Source organism: Buceros rhinoceros, unplaced genomic scaffold (assembly GCF_000710305.1).
Source record: "Buceros rhinoceros silvestris isolate BGI_N320 unplaced genomic scaffold, ASM71030v1 scaffold15247, whole genome shotgun sequence".
Classification (NCBI taxonomy): Eukaryota; Metazoa; Chordata; class Aves; order Bucerotiformes; family Bucerotidae; genus Buceros; species Buceros rhinoceros.
This window is the reverse complement of record NW_010422888.1, coordinates 8871-36048: the sequence shown is the minus strand read 5'-3', so window position 1 is coordinate 36048 and position 27178 is coordinate 8871. Positions and strand designations below refer to the sequence as shown.

Here is a 27178-nt window from a genome sequence, read left to right as displayed (position 1 = left end):
CGCTCTTCAGAACCATGGCAGAGACTGTAACACCAGTATAAAATTATTCATTTTTCAATAAAACACATACATTTCCAAAACAGCCCGTCTAGCCCTGATTATGAAAGGAATAGTGCGTTAATGTTTCCTTCATTGGGCAGTTTTATCGTTATCAGACTGGAAGAGAAAAAGCTCTTTTCAGTCAGAACTGGAAGAGTGTTTTTTAATTCCCTACATAAAATATGACAGCTCCACAATCTGGGACGGCAGCATAATAATTCTATTAACATTCATCTAGCTATAAAATTTTCTCTTTATTCATTCTTTCTCTTTTATCTATCCACAAACACTCAAAAAAATTATTTTTCATATTTTTTATGTGAACCCTACGGCTATACAACCGCCTACTAGATGCACCATAAAAGCACTATAAAACCAAAATGAAGACAGAGAACTACTGAGTTTTGTCACATTACTAGAAAATGGGTCCTATGTGATTTTTAGAGATGACTTTGCAAATGCATCCACTGCTGTGACAACCAAGTGACCGAGCCACCATGGGGACACCAGGGACTAAGTTTCCTACAACTGTGACCAGCCAATCAGCAATGGCACTAATCCCGTGTTAGCTGATAATTGGTTGTTTTTCTTGGCATCTCAGGTGGATTTTGAAATTTGACTTGAGCTCTGCACCACCACTGCAATACCACTGCCCGTACCTGAGGCTTCTGCATCAAATCCACGTTTGCTGCTTGGTGGGGTATAGCCTAAGAGTCCCTGGACTGGCAGGAGTTGGTGCCCCTCAAACACTAGTTCCAAGGCACTGATTAATACATCCAAATGATTCCTTGCTTTGTCAACTTTGCCATCTGCCTGCTTTCACATCATCTGTCCAAATGGGAGGGGGTAGCCCCACAGAAGCCCATCCCCTCCCAGATGCTCCCACCAGCAGTGCAGGCAGTCTTGGCAGTCCCCGGAGGGACTGCAACGTATTCCCTTTGTGCTGGGAGGTTACTGCAGGCTACCATGGAAAGTCACGATGACCCTGGGTGATCTCCAGTGTGGCAGTAAAAGTGAAGTGATCCATATTCCACTGGTGTCAGTCAACAGTGGCCTTGCAAACAGCTTACAGGCTTCTCTCCAATCGTTTTTGGTGGTCCAGGACTCTGTAGACGATGCTCAGGATGAGGACAGGTTTCGTCCATGCCTGAACCCACACTTACAGTCTCACAGCTCATACAAGGCTTGACAGGCTGCCCTTGGGCTTTCTCTACTAAGGGACATCCAGTGTAAACACACGGCACAGTCCTGCAGAGAGGCCTCGATGCCTTTATGGTCATTTCAGCAATCCTGGGCAAGCAGAAAGGGAAAGGAAGATGTAACGTCCTGGCTGTACAACAGAGAGTGGAGTCCACTGGTGCTGAACTGACTGTAATAGTCTCACTGGAATGACAGTGAAATAACCCATCCACTGAACGGAACATCCTAATTGTTGTGTACCCAGGGAGCCGGTCGATAGCATAACCCGGTTTCCGTGGGATAAGATCTGTGACGGTCCCGGCTGCCATCTAGTGGACTCGTGGTGTGTCTTCAGACTAAAATAAACATTTTGTACACTAACCTGTGATCGGTAGTTAGATAGCCTCATTGCTTGAAAAAAAGTCATACAAAAGTAGAGCGGCCTAAACACCAACGACACCGCAGACAGAATCACATCGTTGTCGCAGAAAATAAGGGGTAAAGGAGCACTGAAGTTGCCTTGCCCATGAGATGGTCTTGCTTCTTCCCATCTCCCAAGCAGCAGTCTATCAAACTTCAAGGTGAAATTTGGCTCAGTGAGTATTTTCCATCTGTGGCATAACAGATACCTGTTGGAAGGAAGAAATAATTTTTTCTAATGTTTCGAATATGCAAAAAGTGGTGAAAGGTCAATCTGACTTGACTCAGGTTTGGGAAGAGGAAAAGGGTGTCTATAGCACTCCCGTGTGGCGTGGGTTGACCAGAAGGAAGAACTACATCAGCTAAGCTTGGAGCAAGTAGTGTCATCAACGTCAGCACGTGACTGACATGGAACAGACCAAATGGTCTGTCCAGTTAAGTGAGTGTAATAGCGGGGAAAAAGGAACCCAGATTTATGTGTACGCTGCAATATTAAGGATTTATTGTGTTCCTGTCACCCTAAGGAAGGTGTTTATGGTCTGCTTTGAGACAGCAGTTTTGCCCAATTGCGTACAAAATGACAGGAAAATCCTACAGCTTCATAAAATAAAAAATAATCTTTTCACTTTTTCTTTTTCTCATATTATGAAATATTAATATACATTAAAAATTGAAAGCATTTGAACTGAAATATAGTAGAAATAAACATTTCCAGTCATTTAATATTATGACATGAAATACGAACACAGTGTATTTTTATTTGCAACTAAACAAAATCAAATATTCATGCAAACTGCAATTCTCTTTTTCAGCTCTTTAGTTATAAGATATTGACAGTATGTTATAAAATCATTTTCACCAACCAAAAACCTCACCCTCATTCTGAAATATTATACCGTAGGCAAGATCTGATTAAAAGCTTTATTCTTTATGGATAATTGCAAGATACCCACCGTAAGGATAACACATTAATATCTTCATTTGCTAATATGAGAGCACAGTTCAAGGCAGGCAGTGATTGCGTAGATGCAATTCTCTCTCTTGCAATCAAAACTGATGTGGATTATGCGTGTGCGATCCCGGTTTCAATTTCCGGACCTCTCCCTGATCATCAGGGAACAGTACTCTTATAATTAAGAGGTTTCATGCTTTTTCCAAATCCATTATAGACAGACAGGGACATGTCCCTTTTCCTACAGACACATCCAGGCAACGCAGAAGATCTGGGATCCTAATTCATGGAAAGATTTCAGGTACAAATTGGTATCAATAAGATTTTGCAAGTAGAGATTTTATTAGAATAATCAATCTAAAGCTCACTAAGCACTTTGGGCCCCTTCTAATATATTTACGTTTTCTCTGCAGTGCCCTGCGATAAGATCGATGTCATTATCACTGTAGGACATCCCTTGGTTGAAGTACCAAGTGTTTATTGTATGACAGCTTGAATCACAAGTCAAATAAGGCCAAACACTGGAAAGCTGCTCTTCCCACACTTAAATCTGCAATTATTTCATGATGTGAAAACACTAATAGAAACCTTGTCTTGATGTTGAAGACAGAAGAACTCCAAGTGCTCGCTGATACTTGTTGCATGAGGCACCTTTTCATTGTGTTAATAGAAAAGAAAAGATAAGCTGTTAGTAGGAGGGTCTTGGCCGTTGCTGTTGAGTGCCATTGAAGTTACTGACAGCTGTAATGTTGGGGGAGCAAGTAAGGTCCCAAGTTGGACAGAAAAAAACAGTATGAAAGGGTGAGGAAAGATTTGAAAAATGAGGACAAAACCAATGGACAAGAGCCTAGCAGAAAAAGCTACCTGAATGTGAAACGTGGAAGAAAATAATCAAATCCTCTCCAGTCAGGTATTTCCATTCCAAAAAATAAATGGAAGGTGAGGTCTTTAGTGGTGCCATGCTGGCAAAAATATTACTTATTTTCAGGAATCTGGAGGGTGTCTTTGAGGGTAGAAGGAGAAAAGTTAATCAATGTCGTACAACTGGTTGTGATACAGCATAAAAACCAAGTCCATGTGACTTCAGTTGTACCTAAGCTGGTGGAAACCTGACAGTTGTACCTAAAACTGATGGTCTTTGTTTCTTCTCCTGCAGCCTGCAGCGAGATCAGCTCAGCCATCACGTCTGGAAGCTCCGGTTTACTGCTGTCCTACTGCAGTGTGAACCCTGTTGCAATTCGCACACCCTGGGAATGGCTCTATCTTCAGGTCCTTTTTCCACCGCTCTGGCCCTACTCCCAGTGAAAGTAAATCATACTTAGCAAAATTTGCTCTTCAAAGGTTAAGAAGTTTCTGCTACTCCCACTTTTCATACTTGCTTTATCAAACTTCTCAGGGAACAGACAAGGACTTGCAGAAACACAATCTTATGCTCTAAGTGTGCTCATGCTCCTCAGCTAGTGTGAAGCTCAGTAAAAATTATCTAAATTCAACGCAATTCCCTTCCCGAAAAAATGAACTGCTGGAATTTTTAATTTCTGCTTAGCTCTTTATATTCAAGATTTAATTTGCTAAAAATGTAATGAAACCTTAATACCTATGCCATGCCTAGTCACAACTGACAGTAATATTCTAATTAAATAGTTAGGGTCATCTCTTCTGATTTTGGTCACTTCTTTTTCCGGTTTCAGCTATCCCACAGGAAAGCATTCCCCCTGCAGTAGCTATTTATTTCAGGAAGGTAATAAACAGCTCTCTGGAGACTCCTGCCTCTGTTCATGTTAGAAAAAGCTGAGAAGACTAGAAAAGGACAAAGACCTAAAGTTTGATAGCTCTACTCAGGTGTGATTGGATGCCACAGATACTCTAACGCAGCCACAGAGTTGTCCCTATTATATGTGATGCGAAGCCAATGGCAGTTATTTGGCCAGATTGCTGGTGTTCCTGATTCGGAGGGACTTGGGGCCAAGCCCTTCATGCAGACTTCTAGAAAAGCGGGGAGTAAGAGCCCCTAGAAGTCCAGGTATTCAAGTTCCTTCATACCTAACATGTCTGTTTAATGTCAGCTATCATCGTAACGCCATTTCGGATTAGTAGGACTTAATTATAAACCAGAAAATCCATTCGATACAGACGAGAGTTACAAGAGTCTTAACATGACGCTTAATATATCACTGCTTGAGACACGGAGATAAGAAAATGCCGTCACTTGTTCAGAACCCAGCTGAGCCAGACAACGGTTGATGTGTTCAACAGAAGAAAGGATTGTATTTGGTTTTCATGGTTTCTTCTTTAATCTTCCAATTATGGAGCATGATGGTCTTCAGAGTCAATCTGGCACTTCACAGTTAATTACAACCACAGAAATGCAGCAGCTCTAGGAAATTTTCTATCTAAGCATGTTCAGGTAGGGATGGGTCTTAGACCATGAGCTTTTGGAGGCTGAAAAACATCCATCCCCAGGCAAGAAGACTCATTCAACTGCCTTGACACCCACGCTTACAGATGATGCCTCTTCTGCACATTAGCTGGGTGCTCTATGACACTGAAAGCCGTGCAGACTCCTCTCTCTGCTACTCTTACTTTCAACAGCTCAGAAGCCATTCAACACGTGCTTCTGTCCAGCTCGCCTTGAATCTTTCTGGATAAAAGAAGGAAATCAATATAAAAAGTCCCTTGGGCCCCCCGTGTAACATGTGTCCCAAGGAGTCACCGAAGAAGTGGAAAGGAACACCTTCCTCCCGCTGCTCCCTCAGACTCTTCTGCCACCCTCAGCTCTGAGTTCACCTGTTGCTGTATTTACACAGATGGAAGAAAAACATAGAAAACCCACTTTTTTTTTTAATTGAAAGAGGAAGAGACCTCTTGTTTTTACATAAAACTAGATGACATGACATTCCACTTCAACTTAGCTGTAATTCTGCAGATACAGCAAAGGAAAAAAGGAGGTGAGTCCACTTCCCTCTGCTATCGTTTGTGCTGTTAATCGGACTTGGCAGCTCACTGTACTGTCCAGAAGAGCAGGGTCGGAGCATATTGGAGTAAGCCCTCACTGTTTATAGAGCTTCTTCACTCCTTTCCAAACCCTGATGTTCCCGTCAAAGAGGTCAATCGATCCATTCATCTACAGGTTGCCGCAACCATTGGGGGAAAAAAAATGAACAAACAAAACCTCTCGAGTACAAACACTGGGAATGCAAGTTTATTTCCAAGCTTCTGGATGTTTTACAATGCTGGAGAACAGAACCAGTCACACATAGGGAAATCCTTAGCAGCATTCCTAGCAGGCTGTCTCCGTGGGTCTCAGTCTCTTTTGCACAGAAAGTTTGCCTTCCTTTTTAACTTCCTTGCAACGAGCAGTTATTCCTTAATGATTTTCTTACAGAGCCTTGTCCTTCCCGACATCTCTGCTTTCTGCTACTTGGCTGTCAGGTATTTCCTAACCTATAGCTACTGCTAAAACCTCAGAACATGTATTGGATTTTATTGTGAACTTTGAATCTTTCTGCTTCTACAGAAACAATATAAAAAGACAATAAAAGAGGAGTTTTAGTCATTGTGTTGCAGTTTTACAAGACATTTGCAAGCCTACTGACTCGAAGCAAGGAACAAAGCTTGAGCAAGCTGGGCAGACTCCAGCTCCCATTGCATGAGGGTTGAATTCCAGTTTATGGTGTCACTGAAGGGCACCTACTGGTGTCCAGTCCCTAGACACATTGTGCTGCATGGTTCATCAGAGAAAGTATGCAGGAGGTGAACCAAGAAGAGGTGATTTTGTGTTTGTGTGATGCACAGTATCTCGATCAGAAGGTTATCTTGTGTTTAGAAGGCCAGCTGGTGTTTAAGTTGTCTCTGCTATGCTCATACTGCAAAAGACATCCAGTGGACAAAACTGCTGCAGAAGCGGCTCCTCCTCCAATTTACTCCGTATAAACCGCAACCATTACATTTGGTGGCTTTCTCGTTTGTTCATTGTTTGGTTTTTTCCCTAATCAGGCTTTTTTTTTTCCCCATGATTCTCCAAATCCTGAGGCCATCTTTAGCACACAGATGTGGTCATTTTTACACCAGAACTAGACGGCACAGTCCATCTTGTTCTCCTCCACACTCGCCTAAGTCCATATCTCTTACCATGCCACCTCCGGCCAATTTCCGTTTGTACCTCAAAAGGAAAAGAGAATGCTATTCTGTGGTCAAATGCTGCTTGGGAAGAGACTGGTGGGAAAGAGGAAAGACAGAAAAGGTGGCTAGATAAGAGTAAAATTTACACAACTCAGTCCAAGTTAGTTCCTCTAAGCTTCCTTTCTAGCTGATGGAGAAAAGAAGGGTTCTCCAGAGAATGTTTCATCTGGCTTGTCTCAACGCACTCATCCCTCTGCACAGATGAAAGCATCTGCTGTGGCTAGCTCACAGTTGGCCTCCCATGTTGAAAAGAGTAATGGAACCCACTCTTCCCTTCAGGAAGTAAGAACTTACTTTGTGTGAGTCTGCCCCATCCTGTGTTCCCATTTTCTGACTGTGGGCCTAACAATCAAAGTTTATTATTATGGCTGTCACACAGTTAAATCTTTAAAAAGTTCCATTTCCATTTTTAACTTACCTGTTTTCAATTGCCACGTGGTGGTCCTCAGTCCACCTTCCTCTGCTGAACTGAAAAGTCTATCAGCACTCAGTAACTTTCTCCCATCAAAGTTACTTGGATAAGAAGTAAAGATACTTCAGTATCTTTACACAGAGTCAAGTCACCTCCGTCTCCTTCTCAGAAATTAAAGCACTTGAGGTCTCTAACTCCAGCACTGTAAAATATTTTCTCCACCACTAGAATATTTTCTCAGCCTTTTAAAATATCTTCTCCTATCTATATATAAACATCCCTTTGAAAATTTATTTACGATCTCACCAACGTTGCCTACACAACTGAACACATTCACTCCACATTGCTTGCTCTTCCTCAGTTGCTAAGGGATGTCGTCCTGTTTCCCTTCGCTTTTAGAAAAGTATAACCTGCAGCAGGTTTCTTAATCAACAATCACCAGTTTGTGGCTGAGAAATGATACAATTTTGCTGCTTAAGACAGCGAGGGGAACGCTGTCAGCTCTCAGGAGACATTTGCTTTCTGCTGTTGACGGCCAGGTATACCACGATTGGCGTGTTCACAGAAAGACACAGTGGGTCCAGACCAGCCACTAAAGGCTGCTTTTACATCTGACTCTTAGCAGAAATGAGCCTTGGCAGATGTTTAACAGGCAGGAAATTCCTGCAGTGGAGCGCTGTCTGTCAGGGCGCTCAGGCTGAATGTAAAGCTACAGCCTGCCCGCAGCAGAGATTAGGATTGTGAGAGAAGAATGAACAGGGAGTTAACTGAACATAGAGCAGTCAACAGTTCATAGCCATCAACTCAGCCAGGAGGTTAGGAGTATCAGTGCATTAGATGATATTTATTATAATATTTCATTCTAAAATATGGAGGAAAAACAGATGTTTCCTTTATAATCCCTTAAAATGAATTCTTATCACATCTAGACTATTTAAATGGACCTGCATACTAAGCTAAGCAAAATTATTCCTGTCCCATCAACAATCAAATTCCAACTTATATATTATAAATGGAAAAGCAGATTTATCAACATGAAGAAATAGTGGGAAGCTTCATGAACATATTAAAAATACTAAAATACATCAGTACTGGGCAATCAGCATAAATTTAAATTCTTTCCAATTTAATCACAACCTTTAGCAGATGGAGATCTCTTTGCCTTACTGCAGCATCTTATAGTTTCAGGTCTGGACCTGGCATAGGTATTCCAAGCCCCCAAGCACAAAAACATGCAGAAAGGATAAAAAAGCTTGATGGAATAGCAAAGGAGAAAAAATTCGTTTCTCCACTAGATGGCTTCATTCCCATGAAGATAATAAAAATGAAATTCATGGATTCCCGTGTTGACAGGCAATCTTAAGAAATGAAAAGTTTGATCTGCTTGTATGAAAATGATTATTAACTCTATATATCTGCCAATGAATGCAATATTGTAAAGGATGTGGTTTTCTTACCTCTTGGTTCAGGAAACAGTAAAGAACTGCTACAATAAACCCCTGAAAAAGGAAAAAAAAAACCCAAAAAGGGAAGTGTTGAGTGTTACAACATTTGAAAAAGCTGCTGAAAAGCACTTGCACTCACATGACCTTGCAATGGTCATGTGTTAATTAATGAATATCACCATAGGTTGGGGATAGTTATAAATTGGAAAATTCTTGATGTTTCTCCAGGAAAGATCTCCTGATCAGCCCGACGATGGGCTAATTAGTGGCATTTCACCAAAATCAGTAATGCTCTACGAATTCACAAGAATGGATGATACGGCAAGTTCTCCTACACTATGCTCACAAAAGTATGGTCCATTCTACAGCCAAACACACTGTGAGCTACATCTTTGCGCAGCGTCAATCAGTAAGGAAACAGGGACTTCATAAGGAGACCCACGTATGGAGCTCGCACAGCTTTCCAGTCAGCTTCTGGGTCTTCACACGAGCTCAGGTTCTGGCCTGGTGAATATTTTTATTAAGATTCTGAACTGAGGGAAATCCTCGGAAGTCAATGGGACAATGGGATCAGATAGCAGCTAAAAACCTCACGCCTTTATTCAGCTGATTTATTCCTTACGTTGTTAATTAACTCAGTGAAGGCCAGCTCCGAGTATGGATTGTCGGGATTAAGATGGGCAGGGTTTATCGGACAGGATGGACACAATGGATTAAAGCCCCAAGGGGACTAACCCCACACGGCTGCTGTGGGTTTGGTGGTGCTTGCTGACAAAGGGTATCATGCCGCCATTTGGAGGGCCACATGCTCCCAGGGGAAGTTTGGCAAGTTTGCCCTCAGCTGCTTCATGTAGACTCTGAGGTGCAGCACAGTGAGAGGGAGGAAGGCAAAAGGCAGCGGGGTGCTGCCTCGCTCGTAACTTAGGCAGCAAACCCCCCTGGAGCTAAGTCAGAGCAGCCCCAGTAGCGGTTCTAGTTGCAACCGAGCTCCTCAAGCTGTCCGTGCCCTGTGTGCCAATCCAGAGCATTTGGGACATCCAAAGTACACCAAATATTTTACTTACCCAGGAGGGAAACACATGTAGCATTCCTCAGGGCAGGAGTCTGTATGGGGCTGATACGAGCACCTGTCGCTGTTTGATGGTCATGCATTTGCTTAAGAACTAGCAAGGGACCTGGACCTTCAGATTCAATTGCCCTTGGATAATTTAATACTAGCCCAATCTACCCTGATCGTGTTAGTGAAGTCAGGATTACCATGGGGAGCAAAGGTTTTCCTTGGCTTTGAGCCACCATCCCATTTACACAGGCAGCTGAAAACCTTGGCCTTGCACTGACAAAATCTGCAAACATACAGTCCAGCCCACAGCCAGGTAGGGTGTAGGTCACACCTTCAGATGCTGTAACTCATCAAAGAGCCAAGAACTCGGTGAGGAGGCGCTTGCTGCAGGACCCAGTGATTTCTTGTGCCCTAGTAGTCGTCATACAGACACTAGATTAAATTAGAGTCTATCTGCTAAGAAGGAACTGAAGCCTCTGTGGTCATTTACCTGAAAAGATCCAATGCAGAGCTCCAGGTAAAGCCGAACCTCCAGGCTGCTATATTCCGGGAGAAAGTTGAAGACAATATAATGGGTTCCAAATAACGGAATTAGAAGCAGCGTTGACCTTGAGAGACGTCTAGCACAGGACATGAGAAGAAGTGAGGTAATATTATTTACCTGAGTAAATGAGAAACTAGCTGGAAATAGATTCTGTCTTTCCTCATTGGAGTCATTCAAAATTTGACATTTATTTGTAACTAAATACAGAGAAAGTAATTTGCAGGTTCCCTTTATAGTCCACATAGAGGAGAAGTGATCTACAGAGGGCAATTTATCCTGCCTGAGTCAGAGATCTGATGTGGAGTCAAGGGATGGTTTCCTATTCCCCCCACTGATTGTAAGCGGAAGGTTCAGATCTGAACTGGTCTGAACGCATTGGGTTTGGATAGGTAATATTAAGTGAGATGAGTTTGACTCATTTCCTTGGGAATGGGATAAGGTTGGGAATTTCTAAAATTCAGCGCCAGCCAAACCAAGCCTGTCTGTGACACTGGACAAGTGCCTCTCTGTTTAGAAAACATGATAAAAGCTTTTATTAAAATAATTGATTTCTAATTATTATTCCATACACTACCTGTATTGAGAAGAGTTATTGAAGTTGATCTGTCTAGGGTCTAGTTTTTTCAGCAAAATTCTGATGATGTTGATAAATAGAACAAAATTAACCTGTTCAGAACAATTGGGGGGGTGGGGGGAGGGAGAAAAAAAAAAGGTTACTTTTGAATGTAATTTGCCCAGTTTCAGTGAGTGTAAGATTATTAATGTCATTCCTGTTGGCAGCATTCAAGCACCCAAATAGGTTACATTCCCTCCTAAAGAAGAAGCTGAAGATCGAGACTTTGTCTTCATTAAGCAAACAATTTTTGTCAATGGTTTGTGAGATTCTTTTGGGGTTTTGTAGCTCGTATAATTTTGAATCTCTTTTGGTAGGCTATTGATTAAATTCTGGCTAATATCTTTAGATATTATCAGTAGAATTCATCTGACTAAATACAGGTATCTACAATGAGATGCCTGCACCTGAGCTGAGCACCCTGTTCTCCCCTTGCAGTCAGCGGACAGATGGCCAGCGCAGTCAGGAGAGCCTCAGGCGGAGCTGGGCAAGAGTCATCTCCTCCAAAGGTAGACATCTGCTCTAAGCCAGATGTGTCACATACCGGAAGTGCCCATTTCTCTTTGTTGACTCTGAAGGGAACCGAGGAGCATTAGCTCAGCTCCAAAGCTAGCTTGGGTCAACCCTAAGCTGAAAATCAAAATTTCTGTGATTACAATTCAGCTCAGCTTTACCAAAGCCTGCAGGATTGCTCAGTTCCAAGCCCCGGGTTGTGGGCAGGGACATCCTCCACTAGACCGAGTTGCTCAAAGCCCCATCGAACCTGGCCTTGTGGCTTAGCTGCTTTCTCAAATGCCGTTGGGTTTAATGACGTGTGGGATTAATCATGCATGGTAATAATTGAAAGCCCGTCCGTTTGTTCAGTAGATGTCGGGCTCAGGATTTATTGTCATCACCTAGGAACAGAAACATGTTGCCCTTGAAAGTTTGTATTAAAATTATGGCTGATTCTGGACTTAGGCTAAATTTTTATAAATATTATAAGGATGTTGTAGCCACTCACCCATTACTAATTTCAACCAAACTGACAATTATATGGAAGTTTTTATTTGTTTGAAGTATGTTTGCCTCAGGAGGAGGGTGTGGCAGTTCTCTTTTTCTAGTTTGCATTGGCTATAGGCAATTTTATGGTAGAAATTCTACCATTCCTTTTCTTCTTTTTCCTTATTTCAAACCACATTTCAGCAAACTGTAACAATATTTAAAGAGTCTTTTTTCCCATTAATTAATGTTGGCAAATTCAGAAGTACATACCCCAACAGAAATTATAATGGGTCCTTTGATTAGCCACCAGTAAGGAGAGTCTTGATTAATATCCCAGCATCTGAGAAAATAACAGTAAGTTTAGAAAAAGACGTGTATGTGATTACTGCAATCAATGAAAAATATAACCCAAGAATACAGAATAACGTAGGAAACAACGACTTACGCCGTGTCTTCAAAGTAGAATTTTGCTAATATCCATATAAGGGTGAAAAGCGTCGGAAAACCTGTCAGACAGTCAAACAGAAACGGTGGTTGTGCAAACCTCATCCCCTGGAAGTCTGCTGCGAACACACAGATCACTCACTCCCAGAGCTGGAGTTACCCTTTGTGGACTGTTCACGTAGCCGGAACTGCTTTAAACTCTCCATGTCAGCTTAAAAAGACAACTCCTAATGGTCGCGAGGGAATAAAGCAATTCATGGCATGGACCACTGGGTGGTCACACATCACAGGGAGGACATCAAGGCACAGAGGAGCTACTTTGCTGGTTCTATAGTTCTGCCACAGAAGCCTGAACTTGCGGCCTCTTACTAACATGAACAAAACTCGCCTGTGTGACCTCACCTGAAGTTAGCTCTTGCATGAGAGAGCACATGAACCCCAGGGGTGTGTAATAAGGGTGCCTTTGGCATGATAAAACATTGGGGAATAGCATTTACCAGGTCTTAAAAATCCAGAAATCTTAGCACTTTACAAACACAGAATGTGATGCAGTCTACCTTAAACCCTCCTAAAAAGGCACCTGAAATCTCCCTAGAACACGTTTGCCTAGTCGCCAAGCCCACCTCAACCTTTGGGGACAGTGGGCATGGGTTGCCTGCCTGGACTGATAAAAATCCTTCTGGGCAAGTGCAATCGCCTGCCGTATAGGAGTTCTCTGCTTTTTCCTTCACACAGCAGCTTTACATGGGCAGCCACGTAGTTTCTCATCACAAAGGTCTGAACATTTGGATTTATTGCAGACTGCAACGGCCAGGAGCGGGGATGTTGCTGCTTCATGCCTGCTCTCTTACTTAGTGGTTAGAGCTCCTTTATTCCTCCCACAGCCCAGTGCAAAAGACGGGCTGTAACGGTACCAGGACTACAGAAACGCCTGCTCTGAGTCCCGCAGGAGGTTTGTGTAACGACAGTCTGCGTGAACAGGTGCAGGGTACACCCAGCTTTGGTGTCTGTGGTAGCTCCTCAGAGGTATCTGTGTTTTCAGCGGGCAGAAGAAGGTTTAGAGGGCTGGATCTCTCTCTGGGGGTTCCCAAAGGTGCTTAAGTTTCCACTTACTTCAGGGGATTTTAATGCCATACTCCCCAAAAACTTGATTGTTCCTCACTAGTACACATGCAAAAATAAATTCAAAGCAATGCCCAGGCTAGGCACTGCAGTCAGGCGGATTAGATTCCACACCCAGCATTTTTCATGGGATGGATAAAGCCTTGTTTAACATATTACCTTTTATTACTTTCATGGAAAAGCCTGACTTACCCCAACCAAAAAGAACAAGCCACCAAAAATATCTTCTTCCATGAGAAAGGGATGAGAGTAGCAGGCAGTTTAGGTAAAGAGCCTCTACTAGCAGCCACATAAAATTGGTCATCATGAAGTAGTGACAGAAAACCACCGAGATCTTGCATTCGGTCTAGGGAACAGAAAAGTAATAGTTCATCAATGCTCAGAAGGCGCCTGCAGTTCTGTCTGAGATACAAAGAGCAGGACCTCACAATTACATGCATGTTTAAAGGGAGAGCTTCAAACGTAATACGGCTTTCTGAATCATAAGGCTTTAACCACCATAATACCCTGGACCCTCCACTGCATTTTGGCTTATGTCTCTATGTCAGGAACACAGCTCGATCTCCCAAGCACGTGATCTCTCCCGCAGATGCAGTGTCTTCCGTGCACCTCATACCAGCAGAGTGAAATGCTCCCTAGCCCTTGAACAAACTTCCCCACTTATGCTCAGTTTTGAATCTTTGTGTGGCCAGGAGCAATGCGGAAGAATCATCCCGTAAACCTCTCTGAAAACCAGTGCCATGTTGCCAATATACATGGCCGGATCACAGCTGAGTTGATTGTCTAGTACCTTGTGTGTCTTCTGGTTTACAATTCAGCTTCCAGCCAGAACATGAAATGCAGCTTTTCCAGAAGAAACCTCTTCCAAACATTGTGTTATGAGGTACTCAGAGATCCTGGATTTTAGTCTTCAAGATATAGAAGGGTAACAGGGTCATGAAACCACTTTTTTCTGTGGCAAAGTCTGCATCTGATTTAGACTGATACACAAACTGGTGCATGTAGAATGTAGAAGGGCATGAGGTACCACTTACAGAGGTAACACACTGAGTAGAAGAATTGTTTAATTTTCACTAGCAGGTTAGAAGGGAAGAAAATGTAAGTAGTAAAAAAGAGCCCTGAAAAGTGAAATTGTGTGTAGATGATATGCAAACCCATCAAGTACCACAAGTACAGTATCTTGCTTTTCATGTGCTTACTGTAGAGAAGCTGCAATGATCAATGTCTTCCTCTTGGAAAAGGACAGTATCCTTAATGAAGATGGCAATAGCTTTCAAGATAAAGGTAAAGAAAAGCTGTACGTGGATATAATTTCTGGGACAGCGAAGCCTCCTGGAAGAAAAGAGAGACGTCCCTTCAGAGGCAATCAGCTGAGGTGAGCTGGCAGTAATTAAAATACTCAATTAGCCCTTGTTTCATCTCGGGTACTTCCAGGCACGTGTGGAAAGGACACTTGCACCTACTGAGCTCTCCCTGCAGGCAGGCAGAGACAGAAACCTTCCTCACGGTCAGCAGTTCACCCACAGACCTTCATCACAATCTCCTCCCTTGTTAGGTGGTGCCCTGGTGATGTTCCTGCTCTGCCAAATTTCTGGAGCCTCTGGTTTAGTTTGTGCTCAGCGTACCTGAGCCAGGTTTTGGTTTGCATTATTTTTGAGCCAAGGGAAACCTGCATTTGAAGAATGATCTTTACTGGTACGATTCTGGCTATGGCTAAACCCCTCCCAAGGACAAGCATGCAGAGATATCCCAGACTACCCGGACGGTTTTGTCCGTGAACAGGGTAACGACTACTTGGCAAGATTTTCTATACCCGATGCTGTGGGTGAGCTAAATTGCATTAAAACCCTGTGTGGACAGCCTCATCCTGAATTAAAGAATTCTTCCTTAGTTTATCAGTTACTCTCATGAATTAAATGAACATATATTAAAACATTTTGGCACATCTATGTAAGTTCTCAGTCAATTCAGATTAATTTTTGACTGTAAATAAATACAAGCTTTTGGAGCTTCAATTTTATGTCGTCATTTGGAGCGGAAGGTTTTAGCTCATAAGCAAAGAGTTCCATTAAAGGCTGAATTCTGTCCAGATCCAGGAACTCATGGTCACCTGATCTTAAACCTCACGAAGAGCGTGCACCGTTTTATTACTGAACTCAAATGCTAACCCCATTGTTACAACTACAAGTTTTTCCTCCCTATGCCAAGTCTCTTGAACTCCATTGTTTCTTTCTTTCCCCTCATTTGGGCTGGTTTGGTTTCCTGAGGTCAGAGTGGATGTCAATAAACGTATCTGTTGTTTCCAGACATGTGCTAGGAACCAAGAGGGGTCAAGAAACTTTCCCCAGAGAAACACGATTCTCACAGCATAATAATAAAACTCTGTCCTTCTCTGTCTTGCAGAAATACAAGAAATAAACAACAAATACTAAGTTCTACATAGCAGCAAACGTTAAAACTACATTAAATGAGAAATAACCAGTTAGTTACTCTAGATGATCGAAATTATACCTAATAATGCCTAACAGCTGGGTAGTTCAGTAGGAAAGAAGTCTTACCAAACATAGCCAAACCCAGAGCCTAGCTTTCAAATGTGTCTCTAGTTGTAAATATTTCAATAGTATTGTCTACCAGGCCATGGGAACGTTGATTCACACACGAGTTCTTCCTCTATCTTCTTATTATTACTATAGAAGTTACTGGAGCCATAAAAGGCAAACACACATAGTTTATAAAAAATCTTCTTCATTCCAGCTAAAGCAAAAAAAATTATCTATTGGTTATTTAGGTTCAAAATGAGTTGCTGAGTTTTGCCATTAGATGGCCAGGGTCTACTTCCCAGTTCTGATCCTTCTCATGCATGGTAACTTCTCATTTCTAACCTCAATTTAATATTATTAAACCAACATGGCTGGAGTTTTTAATTTTTCTGCTTCTTCTATATTACTTTCTTGTCTAATGTTGTCTTATACAGTCTAAGACACCAAGAACTCTTACAAGTTAGAGGATAACTTTACATACCTGAATGCAACAAGGACTGTCACGGCAATGATGAGGGAGGTGATCGATACGCTGTACCCTATGGTGTAGATGATCTTTATAGTAGAAAAATAGGATTGCTGTAAAAGAAGAGAATTATTTGTCACGTAACGTGCAGCCAAATGACAGCTGTTTTACTGACTCTGGCTGTTTTTCTTTGTTTGGAGCTTCCAATCTACTCACAACCCCGACTGCCTTTTTTCCCCCCTTTTTAATCCTCCAGCAAAACTCAAATGAAATCGCTCATTATGTTTCTTTCTTGAAGACCCATTCCATAGCTACATGGATACAGCCCAGGCTGATAAAGAAACATGTACTACAGGGATGGTTTCAAGGACATTCTTAAAACCATAAAAAAACCCCAAGCTGGCCATGAAGGCATTGTAAAAATTCATGTATTTTTATTAACACTGCGCTTCATAGTGTGTTTTCACCACAGTGGTGGCAGGACAACCCAGCTGGCAGCTGGCTGTGTGAGGAATACGGAATTCGACCAGCCTTTCTTTATGTTCCTCCACTTCCCTTCACTCTGCTTCCTTACTTACAATTTTGCCATCTATTCTTTTCCATTTTTATTGTGTTGTGGGGTTTTTCCCCTCAGGTTGTTTTTTCCCTCTTTTTCTCTTCCTGCCATACTCAATTGTTACTTAGCATGTCAATCAAAATCCGTTTCACTTTAAATGGCACTTCTGTCAGACATGGTCTCGGAGTGAAGATAAGCTGACTTCAACTATCACACATGGAAGCAGAGGAGAAAAAAAGAATAAGCTCTAGGCTGCAAATCTTTCCCTTCCATCTAGCAGCGTAATGGTCTCATGGGACCCATTTCGGTGGTTTTTTTATCCTAAAATCTACGCAGCGCATTGCTTGGGCTCGCTGTGGGGAAGGGCTTTAACACACAGTTCACTGTTTGCTTTGAGCCTGAAGTTATACTGGAGGCATTACAAGGCTGATTGGTAGGATTTATTTTATTTATTTTAGGTGCTTAAAAATTAGCTGCCTAATATGAGCAGCTGCATCTGTAGTAGAATGAGCAGTATGAGAGCATGGCTACAGGGCTGTGCTGTGTCGTTGGTAACACAATCCTGGTTCTTCTTATTCTGCTGCTTTTCTAGTCATCGAGGGGAAACAAGCAAACCCGGAAGGCAGCTCAGCTCACTGTAAGATGAGACCTTAACGCTTTCTGAACATGAGAAAAAGTTTCTACCGCTACATCTGCCTGAAGAATTGCAGGTCGATAGGTCCAGAGTGGCTGGAGAGCTGCCCAGCAGAAGAGGACCTGGGGGTGCTGGCGACAGCTGATTGGACATGAGCCAGCAGAGTGCCCAGGTGGCCAAGAAATCCAACGGCATCCTGGCTTGTCCCAGCACTGGTGTGGAAAGCAGGAGCAGGGCAGCGATTGTTCCCCTGTACTGGGGGCACTGTCCATACCTTGACTACTGTGTCCAGTTCTGTCCCTTCACTGCCAGAAGGACATTGAGGGGCTGGAGCTTGTCCAGAGAAGGGCAGCGGAGCTGGTGCAGGGTCTGGAGCACAAATCTTGCAAGGAGCAGCTGAGGGAGCGGGGGTTCTTCAGCCTGGAGAAAAGGGGGCTGCAGGGAGAACTTACCGCTCTCTAGAACTACCTGACAGGAGGTTGCAGTGAGGTGGGGGTTGGTCTCTTCTCCCATGTGACAAGTGACAGGATGAGAGGAAACAGCCTCAAGATGGGCCAGTGGAGGTTGAGGTTGGACATCAGGAACAATTTCTTTCCAGAAAGGGTTGTGCAGCATTGGCACAGGCTGCCTAGGGAGGTGGTGGAGTCCCCATCCCTGGAGGGGTTTCACAGTGTGTGGGTGTGGAGCTGAGGGACATGGTTCAGGGACCCTGGCAGTGCAGGGGAACGGTTGGACTGGGTGAGCTTAAAGGTCTCTTCCAACCAGGTGATTCTGTGTCTGCTGAAGATCCTACATCCATGTTGTTGTGTGTGTTTCTGACCAGCTGTGGTCTAATCCCACGGGCTGAACTTTAATTATTGGTCACTACTGCACCCTGCATTCATCTTCCAGGTTGATTTCCTCTGTAGGAGGCTGTGGAATACCCTTTGTTCACCCCTCAGTGTAAATGCACTGTGGGGCTAACCAAGAGATTTCCTTGCTAAGCTCACACCTGATACTGACCACAACACTGAAATAGCTCCACCGTGTAGTGGTTAGATTTACACAATAATTTTTTGAGAGTGACGTAATTAAATCATGCGGATGAGTAAACCGCGCATAGTGGACTCTTCTGTCTGGGAGAAGAACTGTAAATTGTATATGAATACCCATGAACCTGACTATGCACAATTCCAGCCAGAACTCAGAGAGGGCCCTCAGAGCTGCAAAGTTAGCCAGGAAATCTGGAAGGCACCACATCAAAGCTGTGCTAGGCTGATCTTAGTTGGCAAATGCCACTTATACATCAGAGATGAAAAACAGAAAATAATCAAATCCTGAGGTGGATAAACCTAGAACCGGGGAGTTTACCTTGAGGTAAAATGTGGGCTATTACTTAAAAAAACCCCCTAAGCTCATTTAAGATTGTTTTTACACCAGAAATGTAAGGAAGCAATAAAAGAAGGGAAGAAAGAAAAGCTACATTGCAGTGTAAGTGCTTATTTATGGAGACCACTGTGGCTTAGAGGCTGGAAAGGAAATTGGAGTTAACCATTGTGACAGTAGTCAGTACAAAAGGAGTGGGAAGACACAACAAATCTCCCCACGGTGGTATAAACTGAATTCTCTCAAGTAGGTTGAATGAACTTCATCAACTATGGTACAAATGTTATTTTCATTCTCTCTAAAGTGGACAAAAAAGGGTAATAGTCACCTAACTTGTACGAATAAAGAAAAAAGTGCAGTGTTTAGCCTGTAGAGTTGGTGGATAGTGATGTAGAGGTGGACTAGACAACTATTTTTTAATTGCTCGAAGTGATCTCTACCTCATTTCTATCAGTTTTAACTTCATGGGGATTTCTTCAGGTTCTGTCCCCTGTCCCCGCCCTCATTTCCTCCACAGTGGCTAACAAGACAGCAACACCTGATTACAAGGCTTGATGTAACCATAATAATGTTCAGGACTGTGATATTTTCATTAAAATGTGTTACAGTGTTTGACTATTAAACCATTCTTAGTAATTCTCCAAAATAAGCAGCTGGAGTAAAATTCGAATTGCATTCCATACTTGGTAAGAAATTTCAGCCTCAGCTGTTTCCCTCCTCAGTGCTCTTCAGGAATAGAAAGGAATTCTGTAACGTCAGCACACCACTCACATCTATTTGTTTAATTAAACTTACTTCTTCAAGCGGAATCTCATCTTCTACAGGACAAGCAATATGGTAGGGAGGGAACGGGTCAGACCAGCCTTTCTTTGTGCAGTTCCTTTTTACCATCCCAGCTGAAACAGAAGCATTTATTTATCTTTTTTTTCTGATGAATTGCTACATAACACAGAAAACAATAACCAGAAGACTTCTTGCTGGTACAAAGGTCATACCAGGAGGAGAGGATCACCTCCGCTGGTATCTCACCGAGCTGATAGAACATTTTTCATGTGTACATTCAGGGAGTCAGATGCAAAACTTTTTATTTTGTCTGGAGACAACGGGAAGAAGTGACAAAACTGAGGTGACAGAGGTAGAGGTGGGAAGGAGTAAGGAAGAAATCATATCGGGGCAAGGAAGTGCATTGAAGGAGCTTGGGGAGCACTGCTCCATCAGACTTCTGCCTCATTCAGCGTCCCCCCTCTAATCTCTCCCCTCTCACTACCACCTTCTTCAGGGTTTACTCTGTCTTTTCAGATCAGAGGCTGGAATCAGCAGTTTGTTCTATCAGGGTAGCACGTTTCTGTAAAAAGATTCATGAGTCAGATGAAGGATAAGTAAGAGAATCCCTGGGCAGGAAATGAGTCTGCACAGACAAAAGAGATCCTCGTTATCCTTCATTTATAACTAGCATGTGTAGGGTGAGGCAGAGGCTATGCCTTGCTGTTTCTTTTTCTTGTCAAATCTAGGTCTTTCCCAGATCGTTTCCTTGTTATGAGCTTGCAGTTTGTTCTAGCCGTATTCACCTGGAGAGTAAGCAGCCACAAAGGCACAGGTGTCCACAGCCTGGCATCGGACCCAACGCCTATGCTACGTCAACGACAAAATTCTGCTTTGCATCTCCAACCTTGGTCTTAAAGAACCACCACATTATGCATTCCTCTGCCTTTCTTTTCATCTCATTCCACACTAATCAGAGCATAAATTTCATGAAGTTCGGACCTAGACAACCCCCATATGAGCTCTGTAGAAAACTCACACAGCAAGCTGATCCCAAAGCCTGGGGAAACAAAAGGAAATCACTCTGTTGATAAACCGGAGGAAATCACTCTATCGATGAACCAGAGGAAATCACTCTATCGATGAACCAGAGGAAATCACCCTATTGATTTCAGTGTTCTTCGACTCAGGGCCTCATCACAGACTATGACATTATATCGTTACTGACAATGCTTAAAACATGAGGAGAACTGCTGAGCTCCCTCAGATCCTACTGCAATCTTTGCAGCAGTGCTCTGATCCAACAAGAGAGCAGGAACTTGCGATGTCCTGTCTTCACACCCCATTTTCAGAAACGCTCTTGCCAGGCATGCAACGCGACAACAGGACTACAGCCATGATAGTACATCACCTGGCTCCTTCATGAAGTGAGAGAGGATGTTTGGGCATGGTAAGGCAAGAGTCTCTCCAGCATCTGCCTCTGGCCAGCAGAGTAATTTGTCCCAAGTTCTCTTGCAGCCTTAGACAGAAAGTGAAATATGTTTTTAAACATAATTATATTTGAGCAAAATAAAAAAAAACCCACCCTTTTTAAATTTTGCCACTGCTTCCGTATCTATAAAAAGAGTGTAGCCATATGGGTTTTTTTCTATAGTGAGAAATAAACACCTCCTTAGGACTATTTAATCTGCTTTAGTTAGTCCCCCCGTGTTAGACCGGGTGGGTTTTTAGATGTAATGCAATAAATGAAGAAGTATTGTGGAAATGGCAGGGAGAGCGATGCTGGGAGAAAGACCAGGTTATATTACTCGTTAAAGGGTGACCTTATTTTTAAAGATCAACACACTCTCACACAGCAGCCATGATGCCATGATTGCATCCACCTGAGGAAGGAATAGGACAAGGACACAAGGACTCGCTCGGATAGATTTGCTATCCCTATCTGAATGTGAAAAAAATCTTGAGAAAAAGAATTGAAAGGAATGGGAGATGGAAGAAGAGACGACTACTCAAACACTGGCAGCATGATTGTATCTTGGCTCTGGCAGGGAGTAATTTCTCTCTCTCACTCATGGATACCTGCTGGTGTTCCATTTCCACGCTCTCCTGCATCCTCCAGACATTCAACCTCCTTTTTCTTCAGCTCTGTCATAAAATCACATTCCGGGTGGACATTCCCAGCAACCTACAGGAAAGAGGAGTTTCAGCTGACTAGTAAGAAGAGGTTGGTAGGATCTCATGAGCTATTAAGTCCAGATCTACTTTTGCAAGTTTAACAAGACTCTGTTAAGGACACGGAGCAGTAGCTTAGGGCTTAGCAGTCAGAGCGCCACCGACTCTCCACAAATGACAATGCTTTCGGCAGATGAACCTAGCAGAGCTCTGTCAGAGGCAGCTGAACTGTGCTGCTTTACAGCAGAGCAGACCTTCGGGCAGTGTAGCTGTCAGAAGATGATAGCTACAGCTCTGTACTGGAAAGTTTATAATTTCTCTGGCTATGTTCATAATGAAAGACCTCTTTGTCAGGGTCTGCGTTTGAGCAGAGGACTCACTTGCACCCTAACTTTAGCCCCTGATAACTCTGGGCCCAGATCTGGGGGATAGAGTGCGTTTGGACAGTCTCCTTTTCTTGGGCCCAGCACTGCAGGGCATGCTGCAGAGCCCACCTGCTCCTCAGCACAGACGTGCCCTGGCCACGCTCTGAAGAAACATCTTGAAACCACATACAGTTGCTACAAAACTGTCCTCTAAATGAGCTCTTTGCTCCAAAAGGAACAAATCTGTTCTCTTCCTCCCACGATCTGCCTTTCTTTACACAGGGCGGGAGGCAAAACTCCTTTCTTTGGAAAAAATCTCTGCACCGAAATGTGTGTTGGTTTGGTTTGCTATGCTGGTGCAAAGGGGAACGTTGGCACCCAGTGTTTTAACAGCAGGAACCTTTTAGTTGCTTTAGTCCACATTGAGGCTTGGGCTTACGTGGACACCACGGGAAAAAGGCATCCAGAGTACCTCTGCCACCAAAGGACAAAGTCTGCAGCAGGCTGTTACAGACCGCGACTGCTGTGGACGTACCCACGGCGCAGAAGTGCACGTCTGTGTCCCGAAGAAAGCAATATGTGCCTTGTCCACCCATAGCCACTGTCCCCAGTCCCAGAAGGGCAATTGTCACACTCTCAGCTCTACAGCCTGGCCACTGGTGCCAGCATGCTCCGTATGTGTGAATATGGATGTGAAGACACAGATACGCGCAACAGAACATAAACTCAGGATGAGACTTGCATGGTGAACAGATGGCTGGCATATGGCTCAGCTTTGTTCTACCCAGAGAAGATTAATATTCAGGGAATCTGGAAAATAAAGAGCTGGCTTTCAGTTCATTCAGAGGGCAGGTCTTAGCTGTTCCAATAAGCTGGTGTTTCCCTTCCATGTTAACGTCTGTATCTCATGTTGGTCTGCAGAGTGTTTCAACTGCACGTTGGCCGACAGCCGGGCACTGTCAGGCTGCAGGAGGATACGGGGTGAATTGCACAGCCTTTGCTCCTAGGTGTTCGGTCACTGGTAGTTGAAAACGGCATGAATCCACAGGATTGCTCTCCAAGGAGATAGCCTGCTTCCCACTCACTGGACTTTCAGGGAGGCTGTGGGTTTCCTGCCAAACTGACAGAAGCGCCATGGATCAGTGTAAAGCAACAGTGAAAAGGAGGCCCCATACTCAAGGGCGGGTGAAGTTTAGTGTGTGTGAGAGGAAGATACCTATGAATGGACGGAGCAGAGGCCAGCCATTGCCTTAGCCCCAGGAGATGGAGATCTGGTGTGTAGGCTGCCTCATGATGTCAGGCCTGATCAGTAAAACCAGGTAGTCTAGGGAGCCCCTCAATTCCACTCCTCTAAGCTGTAAAACGGCAGGCAGGGTGACAGATAATCAGCTTCTGTGTTGAACACCTTTGCTCGCTTGCTGTCTCCTCTCACACCTACACATGTTCTTCCTTCCTTATACTCACCCCGAACAACGAAAGTCACCCATGCTGAAAAGCTCACTACCCATCGTTAGTAGTGATGCCAATAGTATGGCAGCTATTGCAAAAAATAGCTTTATTAGTCAGAGAAACCAGTCAACCCATTTACTGAAAAACTATTTTACAACATTCTCTTGGTTTGGTGAACTGTGCCCAGATAAACCTCAGCAGGCAGGAAATGTACTCATTTGCACAGTCCTAAATTATTTCTTCTGGCAAAATAATTACTAGGTTTTGCCTATGAAAAATTTCTTTGCTCACTGAAATGTTCATGGCAAGAACAAAGCTTGTTTGGCTTGTTCACCTGGCAACAACGCTTTTTATTTTTTTTCTTTTTCTTTCTAAGTCTCCAGATTGGTGAAAACACTTTACTTCATGCTTCTCAAAAAATAAAAAAGGTGAGGCTGATCAAGTGCCAGGTATTTAAACTATTGCCTCTGCCTTCAGGAAGACCTGACCTTACGAGATGCTCTCGCTGTCCGTGTTCAAGTCAGCTTTAACCATTGCTTGAATGAACACTGAGTGCAAGATCTGCTATGACACAAGCTCAGGTAAGATAAACTAGAGATTTATTCCACTCCTAGGCTGTGTTCTAGGTGCGCTGATCCCCCTAGAGCATTTGACCACATCTAGCAGACCTTTACACCTGCCAGACTGCTCTGAATACTATTTCCGAACAAAGTGTAGTCTCAGGTTCCAAACTACTCTAAAAACATCAATAGACTTACTTTTAAAATCTCACTTTCTATCTCCTTCCCTTCTGCCCACCTCTGGAAGCATCAGTTAATGAGGTGGAGGTATGAGCCATTCCTTAAGACAAGAGTAAATACCTGTCTACATGATCCAGCTCCTTTTTGATGTCTACATCTACAGAGACGTCATTATGTGATCTAGACATCTTAGGTTCCTTGCAGGAGGGCATGGATCATTGAATTATTTCACACATCTGCTTTTGGATGGTATGAGCTATGGTTTAGGGTCAATTCTCTAGGCTTCACCTGAGTGATGAAACCGTGGTTACATTCTAAATTTGGGCTGCAGCCAGGAGTTAGGTGAACAGCACTTACTACAGCTGCTGACATTCTGCAGGCTTGTGCACAGCCCATTACAGAACTGCTTTGCAGAGTAGCTCAGCTGATAAGAAGACAAGTGTTTCTGGTTTGTAGTATCCCTGAAGAAATGAAGTTGCATAAAATCTTTTAATTTACCACTTTGGTAATTCACTTGTCTCAGGATCCTCTCTGCAGAAACTCTCTCTGTAGCTCACAGCTCACAGAATCACGGAATGGTTGAGTCCAGCAGGAACCTCTGGGGATCTTCTAACACAATTTCCCCGCTCAACACAGGGTCAAGCAGAGCAGGTTGCTCAAGGCTGCGTCCAGTCAGGTTTTGGATATCAGCAAACACGGGGACTTCACAACCTTTCTGAGAAGCCTCTTCCAGTGCGGGGCTACCCTCACAGCAGAAGGTAGATTCTTGTGTTTAAATGGAATTTCAGTTTGTAACCATTGCCTCTTGCCTTTTCCTTGCATCCCGCTGCCAGAGGACCATGCAGATTGCCGAGGAGCTGAGCAGCCCCCGGGAGAGAATCTGCTCTCAATGGGCTAGAGTGAAAGTCCTCGATAACTGCCATCCTACTTTAGGGTCTTCTACGAAATATTTAGTATTATGGCAGCCTCTTCCATTGAGTAGATGAGGCAAAAAAGGAATCCAAACTTTGCTGCCTGAATGACACTTTCCCTTCGTTTTCTCTCATATACATCAGAATGTATCAGTATTTCCTTCTTTTCACATTGCCCTGGCACCACAGAAGCAATGACAGCAAAAAAATCTCTGTTAATGGAAGCTGAGAGTCAGCCTCTTCAGCATTTAAAACCTCTCCAAAAATTGAGTTCAACTCTTCCAGGGAAAGCATACTACCAAGTTACACCAACAATGGCTGGTTTTCCAGTGTTTTCTGTTCAAATAAGAACAGTTTACAGTTTATTATAATAAAGTATGAAACACACACTAGGGGATTTTTATTATGCACTTACTTGGTTTTGATCAGTGCAAAATCATATTATAACCAATCCAGCTTCACAGAAGAAGGTGCTATTTCTCTTGGATACACAGGACAGGTTCTCACAGAGACCTTCAGTGATATTGTCAACTATTAGCACTAGATCCTGATATTCTACTTCTGAGCAATGATGCTTCTCTGCTCCCATTACAGGGAGGTGGAGTTTGCCACACAGGTGAAACAAAGGAAACTGTAGCTTCACGTCAGTAAAAAGCCTTTCCAGTCAAATCAGAGCGTTTCCTTGCTCTTCCACAAAAACTGAGCCACTGTGCCACCCGTCATGAAGAACTCCAGAGACGTGATTCCCAGGGAAGAGGAGAGGGTATAGCAGAAGGATCACAAAGGGAAAATGATGACAAGGTAGTCACTCTCAAAACCAAGGAAAATATCCCTCCTCCTTTTCTCACAGACCTTTCCTGATATCCGTGTGATCCTGAGTGCTGGTTTTCTAATCATTGTCCAAAGCAAAATATCAGCAAGACCTCGAGGCTTTGTAAGGCATTTGGGTATTTCTAATTCTGCCACGAGTACCGCTGCCGGTTCGACTCATTCGTTACCCGCAGCATCGCAGCTGCTCACGTATCAAGTAACATGAAGGCTACCAACAAGGCAGATGAAATTGTAACTAATAAGACAGTGTAACCTGAAATTAAAGAAAACTCTGTCAAAACTCAGCTGAGACTCCCGTTTCTTCTTTGTAGCTGTCTTCTAAAGCCTACACGCATAAAAGAGGGAGTTTTGGTCAATTGTGTTGTTTCTCTTAGTGAGTGTGTGGTAAGAAAGGAGTGAAACGCACGGACATTCAGATCCTACAGGGTGTCCCTTCCACCACTGCTCACACTTTTCATACTGTCCTGCCTGGTTTAACTGGAACTCAAAAGAGAAAAGAGGCTCATGCAGAAGTAAAGCTCTATCTGACAACCTGCTTCGAGAAGAAAATGAGCAATTATTGAAAAACAATGATGTAAATGTTTCTTTTTTCCATGCAGTTACTTACAAGCACTGCCAGACTCAGGGCGTACAGAGCACAGTGGTGTAAAGCACTTGAGTTCATCTTCCACAGCCAGAGCCAGACTTCACTTCTTTAGCCGTTCTCAGCATCTTTCACCTGCCTTTTGACTTCCCTTTCTCCTGCCTGTTGCTGATTCGAAGCATTTATCTTTTTGCACAGAAGTGACGTAACAGTACAGACAAGTGGGAAATAAATATTAACAGCTCCCTAAGTTGTATTTAATCTGCTTTCCAGCTTTTTTACTTTGCTGTATGCTGAAAGACTGGACTGTGTGAATTGAGTGAGTGATGCAAGATTACAGGAATCCTGTGCCTCCCTGTTCCTTTCTTTGTCACACAAAATTATATTAGGAGAGATGGAGAGCTCTAA

General features: G+C 43.3%; 1 protein-coding gene across 1 annotated transcript; it reads right to left on the bottom strand.

Annotated features, from left to right (window-relative positions):
* Nucleotides 1-6629: 6629 nt before the first annotated feature.
* On the bottom strand, nucleotides 6630-26851 carry GHRHR (growth hormone releasing hormone receptor). The gene is made up of 13 exons (XM_010140222.1): nucleotides 26795-26851; nucleotides 21799-21904; nucleotides 21131-21238; nucleotides 19753-19853; nucleotides 16418-16515; nucleotides 14596-14728; nucleotides 13589-13742; nucleotides 12276-12336; nucleotides 12101-12170; nucleotides 10808-10899; nucleotides 10180-10309; nucleotides 8642-8683; nucleotides 6630-6752 (listed from the first exon to the last, which is right to left on the bottom strand). The coding sequence occupies exons 1-13, from the start codon at nucleotides 26849-26851 to the stop codon at nucleotides 6630-6632; spliced, it is 1275 nt and encodes a 424-aa protein (XP_010138524.1).
* Nucleotides 26852-27178: the final 327 nt, after the last annotated feature.

Excerpts from the sequence above, each read along its gene's own strand:
- GHRHR (XM_010140222.1), bottom strand. The coding sequence starts at position 26,851 with ATGAACTCAAGTGCTTTACACCACTGTGCTCTGTACGCCCTGAGTCTG. Across the intron at positions 8,684-10,179 it reads TCTGCATTGGATCTTTTCAG|GGGTTTATTGTAGCAGTTCT; the intron begins GTAAATGACCAC and ends TTCCTTTTTCAG. Across the intron at positions 6,753-8,641 it reads ACTGTTTCCTGAACCAAGAG|GTACAAACGGAAATTGGCCG; the intron begins GTAAGAAAACCA and ends TTTCCTTTTGAG.